This window comes from Mauremys mutica, chromosome 7, assembly GCF_020497125.1.
Source record: "Mauremys mutica isolate MM-2020 ecotype Southern chromosome 7, ASM2049712v1, whole genome shotgun sequence".
In the NCBI taxonomy this organism is placed as follows: Eukaryota; Metazoa; Chordata; order Testudines; family Geoemydidae; genus Mauremys; species Mauremys mutica.
Genome location: NC_059078.1, coordinates 5,957,702 through 5,983,609, shown reverse-complemented (window position 1 = coordinate 5,983,609; position 25,908 = coordinate 5,957,702). Strand labels below are relative to the sequence as shown.

General features: G+C 48.4%; 1 protein-coding gene and 1 long non-coding RNA gene across 3 annotated transcripts in view; one reads left to right on the top strand and one right to left on the bottom strand.

Annotated features, from left to right (window-relative positions):
• Positions 1-4,761, bottom strand: part of LOC123373606 — a 45,561-nt gene extending 40,800 nt beyond the window's left edge. For both annotated transcript variants that reach the window (XR_006580778.1, XR_006580779.1), the window contains exon 1: positions 4,663-4,761. This is a non-coding gene — a long non-coding RNA (uncharacterized LOC123373606). The remainder of the gene's footprint in view (positions 1-4,662) is intronic.
• Positions 2,585-25,908, top strand: part of ADAMTS9 (ADAM metallopeptidase with thrombospondin type 1 motif 9) — a 145,055-nt gene continuing 121,731 nt past the window's right edge. Inside the window, exons 1-3 of the mRNA XM_045022622.1 lie at positions 2,585-2,732; positions 3,436-3,812; positions 6,330-6,492. Coding sequence (XP_044878557.1) covers positions 2,627-2,732; positions 3,436-3,812; positions 6,330-6,492 — 646 coding nt within the window. The 5' untranslated portion in view covers positions 2,585-2,626. The remainder of the gene's footprint in view (positions 2,733-3,435; positions 3,813-6,329; positions 6,493-25,908) is intronic.

The window sequence follows — 25,908 nt, the reverse complement described above, 5'->3', positions numbered from 1 at the left end:
TGATTACCTCCCCCACCTTGTCTCGCTCCTATCCTAGCACCAGCACTGCTATCAGCACGTGAGTAACTGCAGCCTCACGGCAACATGGCAGGTTTCTAGCCCAAGTGAAAGCACCACCCAGGTTTCAGCCTATTGCCCCAGCTGGGCCAGCTAACCTGGGATGAAAGCACCAATAAACCCAGGGCATCGGGTGACCAGACAGCAAGTGTGAAAAATCGGGATGGGGGTGGGGGGTAATAGCCTATCTAAGACACAGCCCCAAATATCAGGACTGTCCCTATAAAATTGGGACGTCAGCCTGTCAGGGCAGGTGGGGGCAGCCGAGGGCGATACCCAAGTGCAGGCCGCAGTGAAGACATACGCTTTGTTACCTGCCCAGGTAGCACCTCCATTCGTCCCAAGCTGCTGGCCAAGAGTCTTTCTCTCAGACTGACACAATACCGAGAAAATGTATTGTCACTCACAGGCATGGTGGTTTCCTGCAATCACAGGGGGAATTCAGGAAACTCACACGGTGACTGTCACAGGCTGGCAGTGTTTGCCTGACACCCCACACTTGGTTAGCAGGTGTTGCTCCTGCTGTGAAAGGGTTAAGCAGGTTTTGCTGACTCACTAATTGAGCAGACAGGGCCTGCGGAGACGCCTCAAGCTGGGACTCCAGGTAGTGCTGTTTTCGGATTCCCTTTATGGTCATACACCAGCCCCAGGTGGGGTGACTCTTCAGGCCTCCACAAGTACATGGTCCAGTGTGGGGACTCCGCCCACTTGCAGTGACCCACTTTTGCTAAAAGCCAGGCAAAAACACGCACAAGCAGTGGGTTCGCATGGAACGCCAAGTGGGCCCAGCAGCTTGAAGTTATTTCAGAATGGTTTGGTCTCTTTTCTATTTTGAGGGTTTATTTTAACTTGTTTGTACATGCACAATCAATTAACGGTGGGTACATCCAGATGCACGTTGTATAGGCAATTTACAGAAAGAGAAGCAGGACTGAGGCAATTCAATTCATGGAGGAACACTCCAGTTCAGCTATTCTGACAAAGGTCTGCATCCTGCTACGCCATCAACAATTAAACGAACTGCAGAAAGAGTCGCTGCCTTCTAACGCTGAACAAGGAACTTTATCAGAACTACACAGCCATTCTTTCTTAGCTTCACTGTAGACCTGCCTAGAACATTTCCCCACCCCTGGCTGGCCTGGGTGACAGATTTAAAGAGACATAGCATGCATATCCTTGCATGGGACAATATGTTGGTCTTCACATTCATTATGTAAAGTCTGGTGACTTTTGCTCCAAGTTCACAAAGAGTAAAGTAGTTTAAAAGTGCTAGAGAGATCATAAGTAACTTGCTTTCCATTTGATTAGAAGCCTTTAAATTTGACAGTATCTTTCCCCTTCCTGAAAACAGGGAAAAAATTAAAGGGACCACCTCAATTTAAATATGGAGCACAATTTAAACTAGATTTTTATATAAAACTTAAGATCAATGGAAATATTTTGAATTAAAAAATAGAAGAGTCAGTGTAATGTTTGGCACTGCTGGAAATGAAACTGACTATACACAAAACTGGGCCATATCACCGATTTTAATTGTCCTAACTCTGAGAAATGCACAAGAAAACAAATAGCATCAAAAGTGGCAAGTTAATTGATTTTTTTAAATTCTTGTACTTTCAATAAACAAAAGTAAAGAGATTAGTTTGTTTACAAGGTCTGGGTGTTGCCACATTCATTTTGCTGTTTTTATTTCTCTCATTCTCACTCCTCTGAATGCATTTAATACCGTGTTTCTTTTTCAGATGAACTATTCATTCCTGGAGGAATGAACTGATCCAAGTCTATAGGAGCTGCATATATTTTCAGAAATCCAAAGTCACTAGGTGCAGAAGAACAAATAAGATTCAAGGAATCATTAGAGTCTTCTGATCAGGCAGCTTTAAGTTGAGAAGGGGGAAAAAAAGTGCCCAGCAGGGAACAAAGTACAGTGTGATTCTTGCTGCAGTGTTCAGCTTATTGTAAATCTCTCTCCCTCCTTCATCCCTCCGCCCCGGGAGAGGAGTCCTGGCCTAGGTACTGAATCGGACAAGGTCTTTTCTCCTGGAAACCCAGAAGCAAAAGTTTCCTTGGAAGGGAAGAAAGTGACATGCTAAGGAAGCAGGGAGGAGCCCTCCTCCACAGAGGCGGGCCCTGGACATTTGCTTTGCCGGAGACCGCCCCCCTCCGGTCTCCTGAACTGGTTCCCAAGAACTCCGAGGGCACCAGCTAGAAGGGGGGGGGAGAGAGAGGAAAAAGCAGCCCACCAAAAGTGCAGCAGGCGCTTCCCTGTTCCTTCCCGAGCCCCTCTCACTACACTATGCTGGTGTATCCGATACCCCGTGCGCGATTAGTCCTCCTCCTCCTCCCGCTGCTGCTGCTGCTGCTAATCTGCTCTCCGCTGGCAGTTGCGGTCACAGCAGAGCCCAGGGGGAACACATCGGATGCGAGCGATTCCCACTTTTAATAAAGTGAAGTTGGGGGGGGGGGGGAGCGGAGAAGTTCCGAGCAGGAGCACGGGGTGGGGGCGGGGGTGGAATTAAAAGGGGGGGAGGGGACGGCTGCTCTCTGCTAAGGAACAGCTCGCAGCACCATGCAGCTTGTGCTCTGGGCACTGGGCTTAGGAACACTCTTGCTCCAGGACGTCTTGAACGTAGCCACCACCGCAGCGAGGAAGCAGAGGCTGCACCCCAGACAAGGTAAGAAGATGCTTTTGGCGTCTCAAGCTCCTTCAGGGGAAGTTTCCAGTTCTTTGGGCTGTTTCTTAGACCTCATTTTAACATGGGGGGAGGGGGTATTTCTACAACTCGGCGGTGTCAGCTTCATTGATTCCCCCTTGGCTTGCCCTCAGTCACCAGCTACAAGGACTTTAAAAAGTTGTGTGCGCCTTTCTCAGGCTGGGAGAACACGGTGCACACGGGACAGGAGCTGCTGCACATGGTCTTCTCCTTGAAACCTTTCCGAAGCTCCAAATAGCCTGAGTCTAGAAACCCATTTTAAGTGGAGGAAGGGCTTTGGGCAATTGGCACTCCCTGGTGGCTTTATAGAAAAGCTAAGGATTCTTCGTGGGCTGCTGGAGGCAGGGACTGTCTTTTTTTTTTTTTGTGCAGCACCGAGCTCCGTGGGGGTCCTGGTCTAGATTAAAGTCTCTAGGTGCTCCTGCAATGCAAATACAGTACCACGACTTCACCACCAGTGCCCGGTGCAGGCAAGCTAGTGGTGCATTGATTTGTTTTGTAAGCAGAGCTCCCTACATCCTCCCCCCCCCTTGCTAGATATAACTTTAGAAAGCCAGGCCTTGCTGCTTGCATCCAAGGTGAGTGTGCGTGAAAAAGCTACGCCTTGCCTGAGCGGAGCGAGAGAGCGCTTCTTTACCGGGCGCGCGTGTGTTCCTGTTTGCAGCCCAGCTGTTGGAGAAACGGCGCGAGTTCGAGATCGTCACCCCCACCCGTGTGAACGAATTCGGAGCCCCCTTTCCCACGCACGTACACTTCAAACGAAAGAGACGCAGTGTTAATCCTGACACGGACCCTTGGGCCACCGACTCCTCCTCGGCCCACTACCGGCTTTCCGCCTTCGGGGAGCAGTTTCTGTTCAACCTCACGGCCCAGGCTGGATTTATCGCGCCACGTTTCACGGTCAGCCTCCTCGGAGCCCCGGGGGTTAACCAGCGCCGGTTTTACAGCGAGGAGGCCAGCGACGTACAGCACTGTTTTTATCGAGGCCATGTGAATAGCCAGCCCCAGCACACGGCGGTCATCAGCCTGTGTTCAGGGATGGTAAGTGCCGTCCCCTCTGCCTCCTTTCTCCGCCGCCTCTGGGGAGTTCCAGGGCTGAGCTTCGCCGCTGCTTCTGGCGGCTTCAAGCCTGGCCTCCCCGGGGTTTGTGTTTACACGGAACAAATGGATGCGGAGTTCTTTGCCCTGGTTCTCTCGCAGCCAGGCTCGCCTGCTGTGGCTCCGCATGTCGAGCAGCTCCGTGGTGGCAAAGCGCCGCCCGCTCCCATTGCCACAGACCCTGCAAGGGGAGAGCCCCGGGCAGGGAAGCGACCCTGCGGTACGTGAGCCCGGGACCTCTGCCGGGGCTGCCCCGGGTTCTCCGGCGGTCGCCAGGGGCCGGGGCTTTTTCACACGCCGGTGGCCGGGGGCACCGAGCGGAAGCAAGGAGGGGGGTCACCCCGGGGGCCGCTGGCCACACGGGCTGGACGCCAGCCGCAGTGAAGGTGGAGCGAGCCCCCCTTTCCGTGCCCCCCGCAATCACACCGAGGTAAACCCCCCCCAATGCAGACCGGTTGGCTTTTTGCCCTGCACACGCGCCGGGCTGACTTGGAGGAGTTGCAAAAGTCTGGCCTGAAACTCTGCCCTAAATAGAGCGGGGGGGGGGGGGGGTAGGCCACGTCTGTCCCAATAGGAGGGACGAGCAGGGGGTGCTGGCCCCCTGGTGCGCCCCCCCCCAACCCCGGCAGAGCTTGCACGTGCTGGGGGGGGGGTCTCCAAACTTCCACGTGAGGCAAACCCCTTCAGTCCCCGGTGGGGGCGGGGGCCAGTCCTGCACGCTGTGCCCCCCCCCCAAAATTCAGTGGGAAAGCAGAAACCTCCAGAGCAGGCAGCCGGGAGCCCGCATACTCACCGGGGTGGCCGAGCTGCTGCTGCCGCGGGGGAGTCCCATTGCCAGTCCGCCCCCGCTACGGCGCTTTCCCGGGGGCTGCGCGCTCCCAGCGGCCCCCCCTGTTGGTGGTTGTGCTGAGCCGGGTGGGCGGAGGCGAAGGAGCCGGGCCCGCGGGGGGGGGGGCTGCAAGGAAGCCCAGCAGCAGCAGCAGGCAGTGCCCTGGCTGCAGGACGGGGCCTGGCACAGCTGCGAACCACTCCCCTGATTGAGGGGGGGGGGAGAGGATTCAATTCCCCTAATCCCCCACCCCACCAGTCAAGCGTGCCGCCTTAAGAGCTCCCCCCCACTCCTCCCTCGGGACGACCTTAAGGAGGTGCGAGGCGCTTTGCCAGCCCCGAGCCAGGTCTGCTGGGGTTTAAGGAGGCCGGAGGAGATGTCAAGACGCCGTCTCCATCCTGCCAGCTCGGGGGGAGGCGCTGCGGGGAGAAGGAGGCGACACAACCAGCTGTGCAGGAAGCTTGCGGGGGAGGAGGGCTTGTCCGGCCCCTTCCCCCTGAGCCGGGGCTCATTCCCTGAGAGCTGGGATGAGCCAGGGGTGGAGGCGGCTCAGGGCGCGTACTGCAGGGGGGTGCAGATATTCTGGGTACAGTGCCCTCAGCTTGCCTGGGGCGGGGGGAGCTTAGTGATGAGCAGGGAGCCTTTCCAAGGGCGATCCTGATCCATCCTAGCTGGGGGGTGACCTGTGGGACACTGGCCAGAGCGCCTGGGCACTTGGCTGATACTTTCCATCTCCTGGGCAGCCTCCACCTACAGCCTTCCTGGTTAAAGGGGTTCCCCAGGGAGAACCAGGTGCCGCTGCTGCCTGCCCCCTTTCGGCCCCCGACAGGCTGCCGCTCGCATACCTGTCCCCGGAGATGCAGGTGGATACGCTTTGCGCAAGGCCAGGGCACGTGTCTCTTGTGTGGTTCAGAACTGGGATCGTGCTCTAGTACCAGCATCTTGGCAGGAGGTCAGACTAGCTGACCCTCGTGGTCCCTTCTAGCCGTATGGTTCTATCTTTTTGGCTTATGGCATACTTTTGCTTGGGAGTGGCGTTTTTTCCCCATGGCCTGCTCCACAGTCATGTGGGTTAGAAGCTTTGATATTCTCTCCTAGGCAGTAGCTTCGCCTGGTGAGTTCCTTTCCCGGATCAAGCCACTGGATGCCATGCTCAGCTTGTCTCTGCTCAGTTTTGCTCTTGGCTTATCTTATGTAAGAGAAACAGAGAGGGCAGAACATAATAGGGTCCAACTCTGTCCTAAGATGTACTCCAGCACCTCCCATTGAGATGAGGAGTAATTTTGCAAACATATCTGAAGGAAGAACTGGGTCTAATATGTGTCCTCTCTTCACACAGGGCTGAATTTTACTCCTGGTGAGTAGTAATTTACGCCATGAATTATCTCCCTGGTTTTAATGGGAGCAAAGTATACAGAGTAAAGTGCTACTCAGCGTAGCAGAATTGGGCCCATAGCTTTCAGCCGCCCCAGATGTAGGGGTTGCTTGCCAGACTGGACATTGTAAGGAAGTGTAAATGCCCTAGAAACTTCTGCATGTTACCATGTCTGTTTTATAGGGTAATTATGTAGGCCTAGTCTCTTGCATATTCCAACTGGAAGCTGACTACCTGTCTCTCTCTTCACTCTCAGCTAGGCACATTCAGGTCTCACAATGGGGACTATTTTGTAGAGCCGCTGCTATCGCCCGATGAACAAGAGTACGAAGAAGAACACAATAAGCCACATGTGGTCTACAGACACAGTGCACCTCAAAAAGACTCACCAAGGGAACGGCACACTTGCGATACTTCAGGTATTCGTTTGACTATTCCCCATACAGTCACTTCCATGATTCTGCGTTGCTGAATTATAAACCATTTACCGTGATATGGGAGGGGACATTGGCACTGTTTGGGCTAGAAGTAATTGTGGGCGTGCAGTGAAGGGGCTATTGTGAACATCTAGGTGTGGTGCTCTTTGCTTTGGGGATAGTCTTTTGCTATTGTTCAGGTGAAGTACATCTTGTCTTTGACTTCTAATTTAAGAAGGTCAACCGGAGGCCAAATTCTACCACTTCCATTGCCACCGTTGATCCCAGTCATGCCTACTGTGAGGTAAAGTAGTCATCTCTGAGCTCTTGTGCCTTAAATGGCTTCTGTGTCTGTACCACCTTACTTCTCTTCCCTCCTAACCATAAGCCCTAAAATACACAATTTCTCCTACACTTCGGCTGAAACTCACTTGTGCCTTCAACTTCCATCATCTTGCTTGCTATAATTCCTTCCATCGTGGTCTTTCTAGGCCCGATCTCTCCTTACTTGAACTATTCCAAAATGCAATGACTTGTCTCTTCTCCCAACCATTCCTCTTCCTTGCCAGAGGTTACTTAATGCTTTCACTGATTAATTTACTTCTTGGGTCTCCTGTTTTCTCCCCATGTTTCAGCACCACTCCTTGGTGTACTAAACCTACAGATGCCTCTTGTGAGGTATATTACAACCTAAACATGGTGGGCATGAATCTGCCAACATTACTCAGGCTGAGTGGTATGGTTACTCTTCAAGCAGATGGGGTTACTCACGGAATAAAGCTATGATTTAATGTGAGTAAGAGCAGCAGAATCTGCTTGTATACATTAGCTTGTACAGAGTGAGAATCTCCTTTGGACTATTATGTGATGCATTTGTATTGTATTAGTGCTATACAGAATTTACAAAAAGAACAGGAGTACTTGCGGCACCTTAAAGACTAACAAATTTATTTTAGCATGAGCTTTCGTGGGCTACAGCTCACTTCTTCGGATGCATAGAATGGAACATACAGACAGGAGATATTTATACATACAGAGAACATGAAAAGGTGGAAGTATGCATAACAACAGGAAAAGTCTAATCAATTGAGATGAGCTATCATCAGCAGGAGGGAAAAAAACTTTTTGAAGTGATAATTAAGATGGCCCATAGAAGGTGTGAGGAGAACTTAACATAGGGAAATAGATTCAATTAGTGTAATGACCCAACCATTCCCAGTCTCTGTTTAGGCCAGTGTTAATTGTATCTAATTTGCATATTAATTCGAGTTCAGCAGTTTCTCTTTGGAGTCTGTTTTTGAAGTTTTTTTGTTGCAAAACTGCCACCTTCAAGTCTGTCACTGAGTGGTTAGAGAGGTTGACGTGTTCTCCCACTGGTTTTTGAATGTTATGATTCCTGATGTCAGATTTGTGTCCATTTATTCTTTTGCGTAGAGACTGTCTGGTTTGGCCAATGTACATGGCAGAGGGGCATTGCTGGCACATGATGGCATTATCACGTTGGTAGATGTGCAGGTGTACGAGCCCCTGATGGCGTGTCTGATGTGATTAGGTCCTATGATGGTATCACTTGAATAGATATGTGGACAGAGCTGGCATCAGGCTTTGTTGCAAGGATAAGTTCCTGGGTTAGTGTTTATGTTGTATGGTGTGCGGTTGCTGGTGAGTATTTGCTTCAGGTTGGGAGGCTGTCTATAAGCGAGGACTGGCCTGTCTCCCAAGATCTGTGAGAGTGAGGGATCATCTTTCAGGATAGGTTGTAGATCTTTGATGATGCGCTGGAGAGGTTTTAGTTGGGGGCTGTAGGTGATGGCTAGTGGTGTTCTGTTATTTTCTTTTTTAGGCCTGTCCTATAGTAGGTGGCTTCTGGGTACTCTTCTGGCTCTGTCAATCTGTTTTTTCACTTCAGCAGGTGGGTATTGTAGTTTTAAGAATGCTTGATAGAGATCTTGTAGGTGTTTATCTCTGTCTGAGGGATTGGAGCAAATACGGTTGTATCTTAGAGCTTGGCTGTAGACAATGAATCGTGTGGTGTGTCTGGGATGGAAGCTGGAGGCATGTAAGTAAGTATAGCGGTCAGTGGGTTTCTGGTATAGGGTGGTATTTATGTGACCATCGTTTATTAGCACAGTAGTGTCTAGGAAATGGACCGCTTGTGTGGATTGGTCTAGGCTGAGGTTGATGGTGGGATGGAAATTGTTAAAATCACGGTGGAATTCCTCGAGGGCTTCTTTTCCATGAGTCCAGATGATGAAGATGTCATCAATGTAGCACAAGTAGAGCAGGGGCGTTAGGGAACGAGAGCTAAGGAAGCGTTGTTCTAAGTCAGCCATAAAGCTGTTCATAAAGAATTTACACTGTATCTTACATTTGTGGCTCATTGCGGGAGAGAGGATATAGGCAGTGGTTTTGTCTACATAGTTAGAGCTGGTATGGTGACAGAGTGGTTCAAGGAGATGTCCCAAGGCACTGATCAAAGACCAAGGTAGATTTAATGGTGATGGAAGCATGGTGGTACACACACGTGTACGCACATTTGGGGGAATAATAGTACATCTCACAAGGCTTTTATTGTTTGTTCTTCCAAGGGTTGCTGCTGGACTATGCCACTCTGGTTTCTCTCTTCCAGCTGTTTCTGCTCCCTTCTTTGAGATCAGATGCAGGAGACTCAGAACAGTTGGAAAGAAACACGGAATCTGGCACAATTCACCAGTAACCCCTGGAGGAATGGACCAGCAGATCTCGGAACCCATTGAATCAAAGGTAGATGGAAAGGCCCTGAATACAATTTATGGTCTTTCCCTTTGTGGAGTGATCGTATATCGTTCAACCTTGTGACGTGTCTAATAGTTTCAGGTCAGGTGTTCGTGCTACACTAGCTTTCGCAAGAAATCAACCCGCTGTATTATTCTGCTTAATTACCCAGGTCTTTTTCTGTCCTCTGTTAATCTGCTGTGCTTCCCCTTTTCCTTTGCTGCTTGTTCTTAATTGCTCCACACAGCGTGGAAAAGGAGAAACCCCAATAAGTTAAAGCTCTGTCCAAATAATAAGGTTCAAAGGACCCAAAATAGGCGGCATGGTTCTGCCCTTCCCCCATTTCTGGTTCAACAATTTTAAGTGAATCTTGTGCTGGTGACAGGTGCTGTGTTGTTAGCTGTGGACGTTGAAATAGCAAAGCACAGCGTGGTCAGTGGCCATATGCACTTCCCTCCACTGGCTCACCAATATTCTTCCATCTTCACCAGCTCTAGAGCAATGATTCTCAAACTTTTGTACTGGTGACCCCTTTCACACAGCAAGCCTCTGAGTGCGACCCCCCCCATACATTAAAAACGCTTTTTAATATATTTAACACCACTATAAATGCTGGAGGCAAAGCGAGGTTTGGGGTGGAGGCTGACAGCTCGCGACCCCCCATGTAATAACCTCACGACTCCCTGAGGGGTCCGAACCCCTGCCTTAGAGGCAAGAGAGTAGCTCAGATAGCTTCAGGGAAAAAGTGAAGCCCAGCTACATTTTTCTCAAGCTTATCTTTAGGAGTCACCTTTGGGCAAACTGCCGTGTTCACATAAGCCAGGGGAAAAGGAAATGATCTCATTAGAATTTATGAGCTCAGTTGCATTGTACCTGGGATCTGTAGATGACATTAAATTTATACTGTTGCTGCAGCCAACATGTGAAAAGTCCATTTGTACTGCAAGTTAATGGAGAAAACGGAAATCCGTCAAAAGTGGAAATTCAACCCCAGAAAAGACTTAGACCCCAAATCTGCAATGAGCTTTGCACGGGCAGACCCCTTTGCAAGACTGTGGCTTTATTAAATCTCTCTTTCTTAGAGGCTGTTGTGCACAGAAACGATTTCTACACAACATAATGTTTTCCAACTGTGTTCTTAGCATAATGAAGTAGTTGTAGATGTCCTCCAGTGTCTAAGAAAAGCTTTTCCCCCGAGCTATGATTGATGGATAAAGTAGGGTCTTTCATTTCCAGTGATCTCCATGAAGCATTTATCATTACTACTATTAGTTTTCACTTGATCAGGTCAGCTAGGGCAATGCAGGCATATTTGTCTTTTTGGTTCTGCTACATTTTAATTAGCAGTTTCTTATAGCTGCTTTTTAGATCAATGCAATATGGGCTTTTCTGACCACATGCCCTAGCTCTTCTGCCATACAGTTAATGGATTAATGACGTGTGTTATAATAAACTGTTGCCAAGGCTTTGCTGTTGTAGTTATGCTGAGGTCCTGGGTTATGAGGCTGTTAATAGCAGCTTCTCCTTGTTCTTCCACTGTTGGCCTGTCCCATATCCTTCTCTCTGTGTCTTGCTTCCTGCCAGAGTAGTTTGGGAGTTAAGAGGCGGACTTCGTACCCTCACTAACCCTTCCCTTCCTTCGGCCATCACAATAGAGTCCCAGCGTTTAAGGTGATCTAGTCTGATCTCCTGTGTATCACAGGCCACCAACAGCTCCCAGCCCATGCATGCTAAACCCCAAAGCCAGAATGAGACCAAAGTATCTCAGCCCTCAGGAGACTAGACTTTTCTGTGCCAGAGAATAGGAGGCACCAGTGTCCAACACACCCACAATATCAGGGAAATGATTAAATGAGATCTACCCAGATAATCCTGGCGAGAGACCCATACCAACATGCTGCAGAGGACGGTGAAAAAACCCCAAAGTCACTGCCAATCTGACCTGGGGCAAATGCCTTCCTGACCCACATTTGTTGATCAATTAGACTCTGAGTATTTGAGCAAGTACCAACCAGCCAAGCCCCTGAGCGAGAGAATGCTCGGTGCCAGCTCAGAGCCCATCCCACCCAATATGTCATCTCCAGCTGTGGCCATTCCTGATGCTTCAGAGGAAGGAGATAAAAACCCGCCCAGCGTACACTAGGGGAAAACATCTCTTCCTGACCCCTGCAGGTGGCTGGCTGAAACCCTGAAGCATGAGCTTTAGGAGCATAAGACATAAACTGCAAGTGAGCCCCAGGACTGCCTCCTACCATCACAAGCAACCCTGTCATATAGTCGCACTCCTAAATTATGTCCAGCTCTCTCTTAAAACTAATTAAGTTGGTTGCCCCCACAACTCCTATTGGGAGGCTGGTCCAGAGCCTCACTCCTCTGATGGTTAGAAACCTTCTTCCGATTTCCAGCCTGAAATTGTTCATGGCCCATTTATATCCATTTTTTCTTGTGCCAAGCTGTCCTTTAGCTTAAGTAGCCCTTCACCCTCCCTGGTATTTATCCTCTCCCCCTCCCTCCCCATGTATTTATAGAGAGCAATCCTATCTCTCTGATTTCTTTTTGCTAAACAAGCCAAGTTCTTCCACTTTACTCTCCTAAGATGAGGCCTTCCATTCCCCTAATCATTCTACAGGCTCTTCGCTGCACCTGTTCCAGTTTAAATTCATCTTTCTTGAACATGGGGTGACCTGCTGAGGTGATTCCTCCCCTGATTTATACCCGCGCAGGCTCTGGTACAATAACTAACTAGACTTGCTTGAACAGCATATAAAAATGAAGACTGACAGGGTGGATGTGAAATACCACTAGGGGGTGCTACTTAGACAAGCCGCCCGCGGCAGCCCTGCTCGCTCTCCTTGCTTCATGCCAGCAGAGCATTCCCACAAAACTCTCCCCTAGGTATTACAACTACCACTGGATTTTTAAGCAGTCTCGATTAGCAAGGTGGAGATTGAGAGTTTAAAAAATGTAATTTTAATCCAGAAGGGAGACTGCTCAGTGAAGGCGGAGAGCTGAGCTTCCTGAGCTCAATGGAGGGAGGGTCTGCCGCTGCTGTCGAAAGGAACGAGAATCCGTATTAGAATCACTTGAGAGATCGTCCAGTGGACTTGATGATAACTGTGCACTCACCTGTGTACACTCGCAGGTTCTGTAGATTCATAGATTTCATGGTCACAGGGGAGCACTATGACTATATCTAGTCCAAGGCACAGGCCAGGAAACCTTACCCATAATTTCTGCATCAAGTCCACAACTTCTGGTTGAACTAGAGCATATCGTTTAGAAAGACATCCAGTCTTGATTTACTCCAGCTACGGTTATTACTTCACTGACAGGAAACCTCCCCTATATCTAAATAAACCACTGGGGTTCATCTCTCATTCTGTTCCATACCATTTCCAGAGGGGGTTGGATGAACATCACTTCTAACATAACGCATTTTTTTCCAAACACACCTGTATGCGTGTACACGTCACGCAAACTCCTTAGTTGTGCTTATATCTGTGGCTTTCCCCTTCCAGCCTGCCGCCTCTATTGAAGTTGTTAATTTGATTGGTTGTTTTCAGAAAGTGAGGGATGGGAAGCCAACCCCTTCTGTGCTGTACGGTTCTTTATTGCTCTCATGTGTTTACTTTTCATCTTTGTCTGGTTTTTGCTGCTTACCTTTCTTTCCTTCTGCCTCTTGAATCTCTCCTGGGGTGTGTTTGGTCAGTTTTGGTTAATTTATTTCTGATCTTTTGCTACTATTATCTATTCATGCTCCAGCTCTTTTGTGGCTTGTCTGGAGCTTTCTGTTATAATTCTACCTGTCTGTTGTGTTTTGTTTTCTCAGTATTGTTCTTGCTTATTATATACTCCCAATTTGCCCATTTTTATATCTTTTACTACAAACCCCTTGCAAAAGTTATATTTTGAACGAGCTGTTTCTGTTCTTTTCTCCTTTGTGTTCCAATTGTGTTCTGATATCTGTCCTCTGACCACCTGACTTTTCATTATGCTTTTTCTGTTTTCTTTCCAGCTTCACATTTAAAAAAAAAATGTTTAGCACAGACTCCCCCGGCTGCACCTCATTTTTCCTTCAGTTTGACATAACAGACTCAGGCTGTGGCTGAAATAGACAAGCAGTTTTTTTTCATATGTAGGAACAAGGATCAAATGTGAGCACTGGCTGCTGTCCCCACTTTCATTGCTAGAATAGTAGCCCCCTTCCACTCGTTTGCCTCGGGACTGGGAGATAGCGGCAGTGGGTTTTGGATGGCAGTCACAAGTCATGTTGGGCCTAGCCCTGTCATGACATTTGTTAAAGCAGAAGCATCCACTGGGGCAAAGCTCTCCGATGAAACAGCAGCACTCACCTCATTGGTGCGGTGCTGATAGGATGATGAAAGTCCTCCCCATCTTGAAAGAGAGCCAGGAAAAGGCCGTCCTGCTATTTCATATTATGGTGGTAAGAAATGAGAGCTGGTCTCGGGTTAGTGCAGGACAGAGGAGCCCTGAGCTGTGGGAGAACAGGCAGAACTTGCTACAGCAGAGTTCCCTGCAGACACGGACTGATAGGAGGAGAGGAAATGCGGTTATGTTGCAACCTTTTCTGTTCAATTTCCATAACCCTACCAGTCCCCGAGCTTTACTTGCACCGATGCTCGTTAGGAGCCGCTCTCGAGTGTAGAATGTTCTAGCACCTCCTGAAAGCGAATGCAAAAGTATCCCGAATGCAAAGTCCCAAATTCTGACCTGCGTATTTCGACTTAACATTTTAAATTCCTGCTTGATTGTTTAGCTACGGTGATTCAGCAAACAGAAACGTCACCACTCGATTTGGATAGCTAGCTCCCAGAGCACCAAAAAATAAACATAAAAACGTTCCGAAGACATTAGCTAGCTCCTAGCATTTGAGAACTTCTCAGTCCGCTCATGGATGGTTTTTTGCCAGCGGGGAGACAGGTGAAATGCAAAGTAGCTGTGAATTATTTGCTCCTCTCCAACAGAGAGGCAGCTTTTGCTGCAGTCATGCCGAGTGTCATTATTATCTTGTAGGACACCGACGTTTCCCAGACTTCTGGCCAGATGAATGCTTGCAGTTCCCAAAGGTGTAGGCTGTTGAACGTGCGGTTATCGCATTGATAAGGTGGCCAAAATAAATGGGTCCGCTTCTCCAGTGGTGTAAATCAGTGTAGCTCTATTGGGTTCAATCCATTTACACCGTAAGTGGTTCTAGACCCTATTCCATAGAAGTAACCTATTACTGTGTAGACCTAATATTATGTGGATTCCATGTGGTCCTTTTTTCCCTTGAAAAAGTGTCCTTTTCTGATGATGCCACAAGAGTCATGGTACAAAATATGTCTCGCCGTGCAACTGACACGCATGACACCGAAATAATCAGTAACGTGTCACCGATTGTCAGGTACATTAATGAGTAATTTGTAATACATTACGCTTTCCAAGTAACTTTTAACGGCCTTTCCTGCTGAACACAACACAGGAGAGTCACCGTAGCCTGGGGCCATTTGTACTATGGCCTAAGCTACCAGATCGCTGTTCTAATTAGGCCCAAAATTAACAGAGGCTTGATCCTAAATGATGTCGAGCACCTGTAATGTGCTGAGCACCCTCCATTCCCATCATCCATTCTGTCATCATCTCTCTCCCTGAGATTACTGGTGGCGCTCCCAGGAGTAGCTGCAGCCAGGGCATTCCCACTGGCCTGGGACTGCCCCGCCCGAGTCTGCCAGAGCCTGGATTTCTAAAGCTTATGGGCCCACTGCAAATCCCATATTTCCTCACAAGCATTTAGGGAGGCTGGGGGCCCATAGGTGAGGGGCTCAGACTGAGGAATGACTTGGTGGGGGCCTTGTCATAGGAGAGGGTAGAGGGTCTTCCATTTCCTTTGTGCAGGAGAGACTGTAAACTGGTGTTTGAGCGATGGGGAAACTGGGGTCACACTATTTGATTGTAAGATTTTTAGGATGGAATGTGTTCAACGCTAGGATGTGCCTCAGGCTGTGGCTAGCCACCAGATACGTTGAAAAGGCGTGTGTGTGAGAGAGAGAGAAAATGAGGCTTGTACGCCATTGAAATACCTATAAATGAACACCTGATTCCGGATAATGAGATTATATGTAACTTGTTAGAGTCCAAATCTCCCCTTTCCCAGGATCCCCTACCTCTGCCTCCATATCTCAAGATTGTCTCTTCCCACATCCCACAGGATCCCTCCCAACCTGACACAACCTTACCCTGCCTCCCACCCCAGGCACTCATCCCTCAGGAATCATTCCTATCTCTGCTTCTGTGTTTCTAGCTTGCAGTATTGTTGTGAGTCTCACAATATTGGCTGTGTGTTTTAAAGCCCCAGCTCCTGGAGTCATGTGACTAGGTGGCAATCTCAGCTTTCCTTTCTTACAGAAGTAAGCTTCTGGCCCTTGTGGCTGTGAAGAAAAGCCTGACGTGAACCTAGAAGGCAAATAAAAACATACCTCCTGATGGTTCTAATGGCTAAAGCAGGGGCCAGTGTCATTCAAATTTGGCCCAGCTGCCCCTCCATAGACTGAAAAATGGGGGCGGCTGAACCAAACCTGAATGGTACCGTGACTCTATGTGCCAGGTTGCAATACCACCGGGTTTGGGGGCCCTCTCAAATGGGGCTCTGGGACAACCTGCCCCTTTTGCACAGTCCCCCCGCCCAGGTGGCCTGAATGTGGGAAACGTTCCCAGCTTTACCTGTGACAAGGGGCAGATGGGGGTCAAAGAGGGAAGTCCCCAGAAACCCGGGACTGTTGGGAGGTCTGTAAAAAGATTCCAACCTTTATTATTTTTAAGCCAACCCCATGATTGTGTGGGGCCTGACTCGTGATTTTTTGGCAGGAGGGCCCCTATGATCCCAGACGCTCTCCATTCGCCTGCTGACAGAAGCTGGGCCCCTGGGAGCGTAGATTGCTGGAGCCAGGCTACTGCTGCAGGCAGCCTTCTGTGCCCCATATGGCTGCTTCTCTGCTCAGCCCACCCACCGCTGCCTCCTGGTGGCTCGAGATTGGAATGACAGCTCAGCAGAGCAAGACCCGGACGGGCAGCACAGCAGAACTTCAGCCCACCGGGAAGGGCAGGAAAGGGTGTCAGGGCAGAGGCATCCGGAAGAGGAGAAATTCGGGGGGGCTGGGCCCTTCCTCACGCTCCCAGTGGAAGTCCAAAGGAACCAATTGGTTAATAGCAGGCCCAAGAGGGGGAACGAAGCGGGGTAGTGGAATAGTAGAGTGGCACCGGCACAGCTTAATTTTACTGGGCAGGTGGAGACAATTTCTGGAGGGGAGGGAGGCAGCTGAGGGAACAGCCTGAGGCTGCATCTTAGTGCAGCTCAGCAATTGCTTCTCTGCTCGTGGGCCTGGTTGGGGTGGGAGGAGGCAGCTGGGCCCACTGGGCACTTCTCTGTCCCCCGGCTGGGCGGCCACAAGGCTGCTCTCAGTAGCCAACTGGGCTGAATTTCCCTCCTTTGCCCTCCCACTGGCTCTGAGTGCCGAGCTGGCCTAGGCCAGGGGGCTGAGCCGGCTCCCGGGAACGATTGAGTCAGGGCCTCCTGCCCATTCCAGCTCCCCGCCCATGAAGGAGAGAGGAGAAGTGGAGGAGGTGACTCAGCCCTGGGGGTCCGGTGAGGAGAGGAGGGGGGCTGACGGGGATATAGGCACGGGGGTCTTTGGGAGGGACATGGGCTTGGGGGAGCCTTGGGGAGGGGCTTGAGCGAAGATACAAGACATTTGGAAAAGGGAATGATTGGGGAGAGGGATGTCAGCAAATTTGCCCTGGCTGGGGCTTTGTAGAAGGGGTGGGGGGGATTCGTGATAATTGTGAAGGTCTATATTACTCCCCCCGCCCGGTACCCTCCTCTGGTTTAGCTGGCAGTTAGCCCACTGCCTGCAGCAATCTGTTTGAGTGCGTAAGAATTCATAGCACGGGAATCAAGCGTCGTAGACAGGAAGGTGCAGTGTTTGCAGGAGCGGTATTAAACGTTGTTGTGCTTTGAGCTGTTCACATGCTTGATACATTTCAAGAAGAAAACCCGGGATTCAGGGCCGCAGGGCAACTGTCCCTGGAGCAGATGCTTCTGGGTTGGATGTTTCTGATGGTCAGAATATTGCACTGCTTGGTCTTGCCACCCTGCAAAATACATGGGTGCAGAGACTGAAAAGCTCCAAGTGGGGCAAAATAAGCCACGACCATTAACAAGGAGATGAACTTGGGCCATGAGGTCTTAGTCCTGTACTCAGACATCTCAATATACGGCACAGTTCGATATTTCACTGTGAAATGACTTTTTGTTTCAAAATTCTTGTGCGTTATATAAAAAAGGTTAAATCGAAACAAAGTTTTTTTCAGAATTTGCCTTTGTGGAGAATTTAGAAATTTTTCTGGTTTTGTTCCTAATCGGAATAAAACAAATGCTGAAATCTCCAAATCCTTTGTGAAATGGGATTTCCATCCTCTGCCCAGCTTTAACGTGCCTGTGAATAGTGGGCTGTGTTGTATGGTTTTGCTGTATTACAGTTTTGTCTGCACATATGCTATAAGTTATATCTATCCTTTTTAGTGAATCCTTTTGCCGTTAAAGACTCTAGATCTAAGTTAGCTCTATACGCTGTTAAGCAAGCTCAGATTGATTTGTATTTGAAGTTTCTTTGGTTTGCAGTGCAAGTAGTAATCAGACAGTTATCAATCATTTTTGTCTCGTATGTAGGAACGTAGAATATGTTGTTTTTCATTGGATTCTTGTTTGGGTTTGATTATTCATTTCCCATTTAGTTTTTGTTCTTCACGTCCACCCCCCCAGTCCATAAATGCTGTTTTCTATATCCTACTGTAGCAGTTTGCGGTTCTCTGGGTCCATAGTCATGGAAGTGGAGTTAACATCCTGTGGAGTTAGCATTCATTCTGCCTTTAGGATTGATTGATTGTCAGAATATGCTACCAAGCAAGCCACTCAGCCCCCCTCTCTTTTCACTCCTCCATCTCCAGCTGTCATCCTAGCAGCATAACAAACTTCCATCACCCAAACTAAATTCTGCTCTGCGTTACTTTGGCGTAAATCTGGAATAAATCCATTGACTACAGTAGAGTAACTCCAGATTTACACTGTGGTGTAACAGAAAGAGAATTTGCCTTCATGTCATTAAAAGGGAAAGATTCATAGATTCATAGACTCTAGGACTGGAAGGGACCTCGAGAGGTCATCGAGTCCAGTCCCCTGCCCTCATGGGATCTGAGTTTGTCTTCCGGGACAGTTCAATGAATGCCCATCATTTGAATAAGGTAGGATTTTTTTTGTTTATTTTGCTTAATCCAAATACAGTAAACACCATATTTTTCTAGACTGTGACTGTAAATACAGCTACTATCCTGTCACCATGCATGTGATTTCTCAGTGGACTGTGGGAATCTTCATAAATTACAGTCAAAAGAGTGTGCACGTTTCTTGAAATCTGGGGTGGATGGATGGATCAGAGTTATAGCCTCTTCCATCTGGTTCAGAGCCCTCCTAAAATGGCAGTGGCCGGTGCTTGTTTTTGTGAAATGAAATGCCGGGTCTTCCTCTAATTCTGGTCTCCACATCACAGAAACCGCAATCAAAACGTCATCCCCTGTTAGCGGCCTCAGCGAGGCCCAGGACTCAGCTGGCATGGAATCTGAACTGTTCTTCTCACTCCTAGCGATGGCCCCACGAGGTCAGGGTTGAGGCACATTAGCAATATTGCAAAGCTTGTGTTACTGCTCCCCACCTTGTACCTGTGTGTTGGGCGGAGAGAGGAATTTTGTTTCCCTTATGTTCTTGTTAGCACCTTTCATGAACGTCAGTGAAAAGACTCTTTGAAACAAGGGTTCCCAATGCGGTGCACCCGCGTACTGGCCGGCGAACGAGCATCCGCCAAAATGCCGCCGACAAGCTGTGTCATCCAGAGGCGTCGCCGCCTAAATGTCGCCGATTTTTGGCGGTATTTCGGCGGCGATGCCTCTGGATGATGCTACTTGTCGGCATTTCGGTGGCAACGCCTATTGACATTGCCGCTTGGCGGCGGAATTTCGGCAGATGCTCGTCCGCTGCCACCGTCCTCCGTGGCTCGTCATCTGGCACCCACCAGACGAAAAAGGTTGGGGACCACTGCTTTGAAACAATTAGATATTTTTAAAGGGAGGTAAATAAAAAAGGGATATAAGGGCTGTTTAAAAGCCTGCTGTGTTGTTTTGAAGTTCATTGTGAGGGTCTATTCTCCTTTCCTTGCATATTTGTCACTGGTAGCAATCGGAGTTAAAATTCCTATTGAGAGTTAGAACAACTAGGGTTGGATTCTATAGCCAGTACTCCTAGGTGTGTTTCCAGCGATTTCACTGGGCGTTCTTGTGAGTGTGGGTAGCAGGATCAGGCCTGTATATTGAAACCAAGCACACATGCAAAGCCATTCTGCAAGGGTGAATTGCCTATAGCGCTCCCTAACAACTTCAGTTCCAGGGAGTACGGTCACAAGGTGTTTAACCGCCTTGAGGGAACTCAGTTAAATTTTGCTCAGCTTTATGAAAGCGTGCAATAATTAACTTCCTAACTATAGCCTTAGCATCTGCTTCGCTGGGTCAGAGTAGTTATAGAGACTTTATAGGCTAACTACCAAATAGTGAGTCTTAAGTACTAAAACACCTGGTCTATTATTCAAATTGCATTTGATAATAAGTTAGTTTAAAAGCACGTTTTTTTTTTTTTAAACCTGGAAGGGAATTTTAATACTGTTAGCTAAGAAGCTGCTTCCCTCCCCCCCACCCCAGCGTCCATGAACTTGAACTGGGATTGCTGTCATTGTCACATGCCTTATTTAATTGTGCAAAATGCTTTCTAGTCCCAAGGGCAAGTTAAGGTGGAAGTGGAAAGGATTAGAGCTATTAGGGACAAGTGATCACTCTTTGAATTTTTGATTTTAGCATAACAATAGTTACTACTTCAAAAGCAATCCCGGGGTCCACTGCTGTCACCCTTCCTAATGCAATCAGTCCGGGTACTCCTAGGGCCTGATTTTCCACTGCCTTTGGGGCAGGTCCAAAGTCCATTAAGTTCAGTGGAAAGAGTCCCATTGACTTAATTGCAATGGTCTTTGAATCATCCTTTGGCCAAACTGAGTGCCAAGTAAATGTAAAGTGTTGTCAGACCAGGATGGGAGTGTTTTACCTCCAATTTGCACCACTGTAAATGACTGCACAATGTACAAGGCCTATGTTGTTTGCTTGTGTGAATGAAATTTCCAGGATTGGGTCTTTATAGCCTTCCGTTGGCTTCGTTTCTTCCTTCCTGTTGCAAGTGAAAATGAATTGTTAGAGTTTAGATCCAGCAAGTACTGTACTGGGTGATTGCTAAACTGAAGCAATCATTAAAAACAGACGTGGCTTAAAGATCCAATGTTAGGAAATTGTTAGACTGGTTCTTTGACCACGTTTAAATGAATATCAACTGTTGAAGCTGTACAAAGGATAGCTTTGCTCATTCCTGAATTATTAATCTAGTGGTGGCTTGGCTTTAAATACCAGGCACTTGAAAATCCATCTCGTCAGTGGGGCTTGGATTGTATTGTGAATAAGCCAATGTCTTGTTCCTTAAACCCATCTAATTACTGTCATGGGTAGGTAGGTGCTTTCCAGCCATTTGCAAGGAACTGAGAGATTGCCAAACGGATATTTTGCTTTCTGTTATCTGTTGATGTATCAATGTGGTAGACAAATGCAAAACATCACACTCTTATTATAGCTCAAAATATAGGCGTTTTTCGTTGCTTTCCATGTTATCAGACTAAGCTTGCCATTGTTAAGTTAGATTTTTGCAGTGTTGGCTCCAGAGTATTTGAGAGACAAGATGGGTAAGGTAATATCCTTTATTGGACCCACACTGTTAATTTATGGTATTCTGGGTGATGTGTGAGTTTTTCACTTCTGCTTAATTAGACTGCAGAATGTAGGTCTATTCAAGAGGTATGCAACATTTCTATCCTTTGGTGGCCATCTTAATGGTGACAAGTTAGATATCAACAGCTTTAGACCCATATGGCATTCTTAATCTGTATGCACAATTGCTGTTGGGAGTTTTATGCATGGCTTGAGAGCAGTATATTGCAGTTAGTGTTTCATATTATTATTATTATTATTATTTTTTTTTTTTTTTTTTTAACAAATTAAAGTGTCCCATTTCTGGCTGGGTTAAGATAACGGCTCATTATTGTCAAAGTACACGAGTGGTTTTAAATCAGTTGCTGCCCTGCCAGACTGTGTTTAGTTTCTTAGGCCAGGTCTACACTATAAACGTGTATCAGTACAATTATGTTGCTTGAGGGTAGTTACACCGACCTAACCCCCGATGCAAGCAGCACTACTTCGATGGGAGAACTTCTCCCATCAACATAGCTAACACCTCTTGGGTGGGTGGATTAGCTATGCCGATGGGAGAACTTCTCCTGCTGGCGTAGTAACATCTTCACTAAAGCATTATAGCTGTGCAGTTGCAGCACTGTACAAGCCCTCAGTAACGAGATTGGAATAGCCAGTGTATAAATATGACTGACTGGTGCTTTTCTGGTGCGCCTATAGAGAGAGACATGGAAGGATTAGATGTATATCCGTAAATGTCAGTAAACAATGATTTCACCAAACACACACACACACACATACCCACACCTATGACAAAATGTTTCCATTGAGAATCGAAATTTACAGATAGATAAAGCAATAAAAATGCTGCTTGAGAAAGTCTGAGAGATTCATTTTTAAGGCTATTTACTGTGTATATTTTGACAATTTGTGTTTGAACAGATACAAAACTCTAACTTTTTGAATCTCGGCCTCCTCTATCATTAAAGAATTGTCTGACCTCTTGCCCCATAAGCTCCCGCAACTGTGAACGTTTAAAATAGATAAAAATAAAACAAATACTTACGACCCATAACTTTGCGCAACTGTGAAAATTTAAATCGATACAAATAAAAAAGCTTTAACATAAGTATTGTTATTTTCCATTCAAATTTTAAAAATGAACTCTGCCAACCCTCCCCTGCCCTCTATATAGTCACACAAATACAACTGCCCTACTTACTTACTTCTAAGCTTGCATCTTCCAATAACGAGTAAGGCAGCAAGTACCAAACTTCCCTATCCCCTTAACCGTAACTCATTGCTAGAGGAAGAACAGTTACTTAAGAACGTAAGAATGGCCCTACTGGGTCTAGGGTGACCAGACAGCACATGTGAAAAATCCGGACGGGGCTTGGGGGTTATAGGAGCCTATATAAGAAAAAAAGACCCAAAAATCAGGACTGTCCCTATAAAATCGGGATATCTGGTCACCCTAACTGGGTCAGACTAAGGCAGGGTTTCTCAAACTGGGGTCGCCGCTTGTGTAGGGAAAATCCCTGGTGGGCTGGGCCGGTTTGTTTACCTGCCCTGTCCGCAGGTCTGGCCGATTGCGGCTCCCACTGGCTCCGAGAGCAGCGATCCGCGGCCAGTGGGAGCCGCGATCGACCGGACCTGCGGACAGGGCAGGTAAACAAACCGGCCCGGCCCGCCAGGGGCTTTCCCTACACAAGCGATGAACCCTGTTTGAGAAACCCTGGATTAAGGGTCCATCTAGCCCAGTATCCTGTCTTCCGACAGTGGCCAGTGCCAGGTGCCCCAGAGGGAATGAACAGAACAGGGAATCATCAAGGGATCCATCCCCTGTCGCTTCTTTTCCTTTTTGGATCTAAGGACCTTGCAGAACTTTACCATAGAAACGCTGCAGACCAGTAAGGTCCAGCTAACCTGTACAATTACAGGAAACCATATTGTGAACCAACCCCCCATTCGGTCTGGGTTACATCTGGCAGAGCTGTCTTCCCCCGGCCGGGCTCGGCTTGGCTGGATCCAACTCAGGGGTGGGCAAACTTTCTGGCCCGAGGGCCACATCTGGGAATAGAAATTGTATGGTGGGCCATGGATGCTCACAAAATTAGGGTTGGGGTGCGGGAGGGGGTGAGGTCTCTGGTTGGGGGTGTGGGCTCCGGGATGGGGCCAGAAATGAGGAGTTCAGGTTGCGGGAGGGGGCTGAGGGCTCCGGCTGGGGGTGTGGGCTCTGGGGTGGGGCTGGGGATGAGGCGTTTCGGGTGCAGGAGGGTGCTCCGGGCTGGGACAAGGGGTTTGGAGGGTAGGAGGGGGATCAGGGCTGGGGCAGGGGATTGGGGTACGGGGGGAGGCTCAGGGGTGCAGGCTCTGAGCGGTGCTTACCTCAAGTGGCTCCCAGAAGCAGCGGCATGTCCCTTCTCCAGCTCCTATGTCAGGCGCGGCCAGGTGGATCTGCATGCTGCTCAGTCCACAGGCACCGCCCCTGCAGGTCCCATTGGCCATGGTTCCCGGCCAATGAGAGATGCGGAGGCAGCACTTGGATTGGGGACAGCGTGCAAAGTGGAGCACCCTGGCTGCCCCTACATGTAGGAGCCAGAGGGGGGCCATGCCACTGCTTCTGGGAGCCATATGAAATGGCCCCCGACCCTGCTCCCCGGCTGCAGCACCGGAGCAGGGCAAGCCCCAGACCTACTCCACAGCGAGAGCTCGAGGGCTGGATTAAAACGGCTGGTGGGCAAAATCTGGCCCATGGCTCGTAGTTTGCCCACGCCTGCTCCAACAGGTGCTCAACTTGGCTGCCAGTTTTGTACCCCTGGCAAGAGAATTCACTGCTGATTAGTCAAGAGCTTCCAAGTCCTAACTACGGGGTATGTGTGTACATGCAGGAATGTCGGTCCTTAATGCAAACTTCCACACTGGCTTCAGAACAGCTGGAGAGCCTGGTTAACAACTTCCCACACTCCCTCTAGGACAGGGCTTCTCAAAAGGGGGGTTGGGACCCCTCAAGGGGTCACGAGGCTGTTACATGGGGGGGGTTGTGAGCTGTCAGCCTAAACCCTGCTTTGCCTCCAGCAATAATGGTGTTACATATATAAAAATGTGTTTTTAATTTATAAGGGGGGTCGCACTAAGAGTCTTGCTGTGTGAAAGGGGTCACCAGTAAAAAAGTTTGAGAACCACTGCTCAAGGATGCTCAAATAGCAACTATTCGTTTGCAGTCAGTCAAGTCTGTATGCTGCCCCCTAGGCTGGGAATGTTTCCATATCCACTCACAACAAGTAGAAACAGCTGCTGTAATTACAGCTATAAGGTTTTTGGCCCAAAACTAGAAAAGAAAAGGGGATTACATATAGGTATAGTTGGCCTGCTTCTGCGCTACTTCTTAGTAGATGCGGGTGGCATGTGACCAGGCTTCATCACCGAATGTGATCTTCTAGTTGGATCATTAGCGTCCCTGGTCCAGGCTGAGTACTGACAGGCAGTTCAACATGAATGCTGATCCATCTCCCCCTGCTTCTGCACTGATTTATCAGGGGTATGCCAATGCTGCCTCTGAAGTTAGTTTACCGTGAGAGCAGAATCCTGCCCAGTTAACAGCACTGCTTAGTGCAGGATAACTAGAGCAACCCAGTTATATATGAATGCCATGGGTTTTCTCAGGCTTCCTACTCAAATAGCTGTTATGCGTGGATTGTTAGCTGTCATAAGGTAGTCCACACCAAACATGAGGAAACATGGCTGGCATTCATATGAGTTCTGTATTGTTTGCAGTCCAGTAGCCAGGGCCGGCTCTACTGTTTTCACTGCCCCAAGCAGCGTGCCCAATTGCCGCCATGGACGGCGGGGGCAGTCTGTGCGCCGTTAGGGCGGCACACAAGTTTCCGCGGCAGTGGCAATTCGGAGGCAGCTTCTGTCTTCAGCCGGAAGACAGAAGCTGTGCCGCTGCGGACAGCTGAACATAGAAGCTGCCACCGAATTGCCGCCACTGCGGAAACGCGCGTGCCGCCCTAACGGCACACGGACTGCCCCTGCCATCCGCGGCGGCAATTCGGCGCGCTGCTTGGGGGCAAAAACACAGGGACTGCCGCCCCTTGCAGATTGCCGTCCCAAGCACCTGCTTGGGATGCTGGTGCCTGGAGCCAGCTCTGACGGTAGCATTTAATTTTAGAATGTCGTGTATTGCCATGGAGGAGGCAAATTATCCATTCTCAGTTGAACAGTCATTGGGTCATACGCTTAGCTGGCTGCTGCTATTTATTAACATTGTAAAATCAGTTCTTTGGAAATTATTACTAAAACATCCGAAAAGGAAACGGCACATGTCAAATAGCCAAGAAGTTCCCTATCGTTGAAATCTTGTTTGCACTCTGAGCGTTCCTTTGTTCCCTAATATTCTGCTTCCTGTGCCCTTCTCAGTGGGTCAGATAAGGAAATGGTATATTTTTCACCAGCATGATGAAATGAAAGGAAAGCTACAAAGACTACGAGGTCTATAGGCCGTTAGATGAACAGTGCTGATTTGGCTTTATGTTACTTAGCAGTACTGAACTGTTTCTCTTGGATGAATCACATTCAATTAGCTACTTCCTCTGATGAGCTGATTAAAACTTAAGTGGTATCAAATACCAGTGATTTTGCTCTTACACTTAAATAATTCTATAATTACATAGTAATCAGATGGTAAATCTTAATTGTACATGTTCCATATGTGTTCTTTGCCCATGCACCCTCCTCACTCTGTCATCTTCGTATCAGCTTTTAGCATACTTTCCAGGT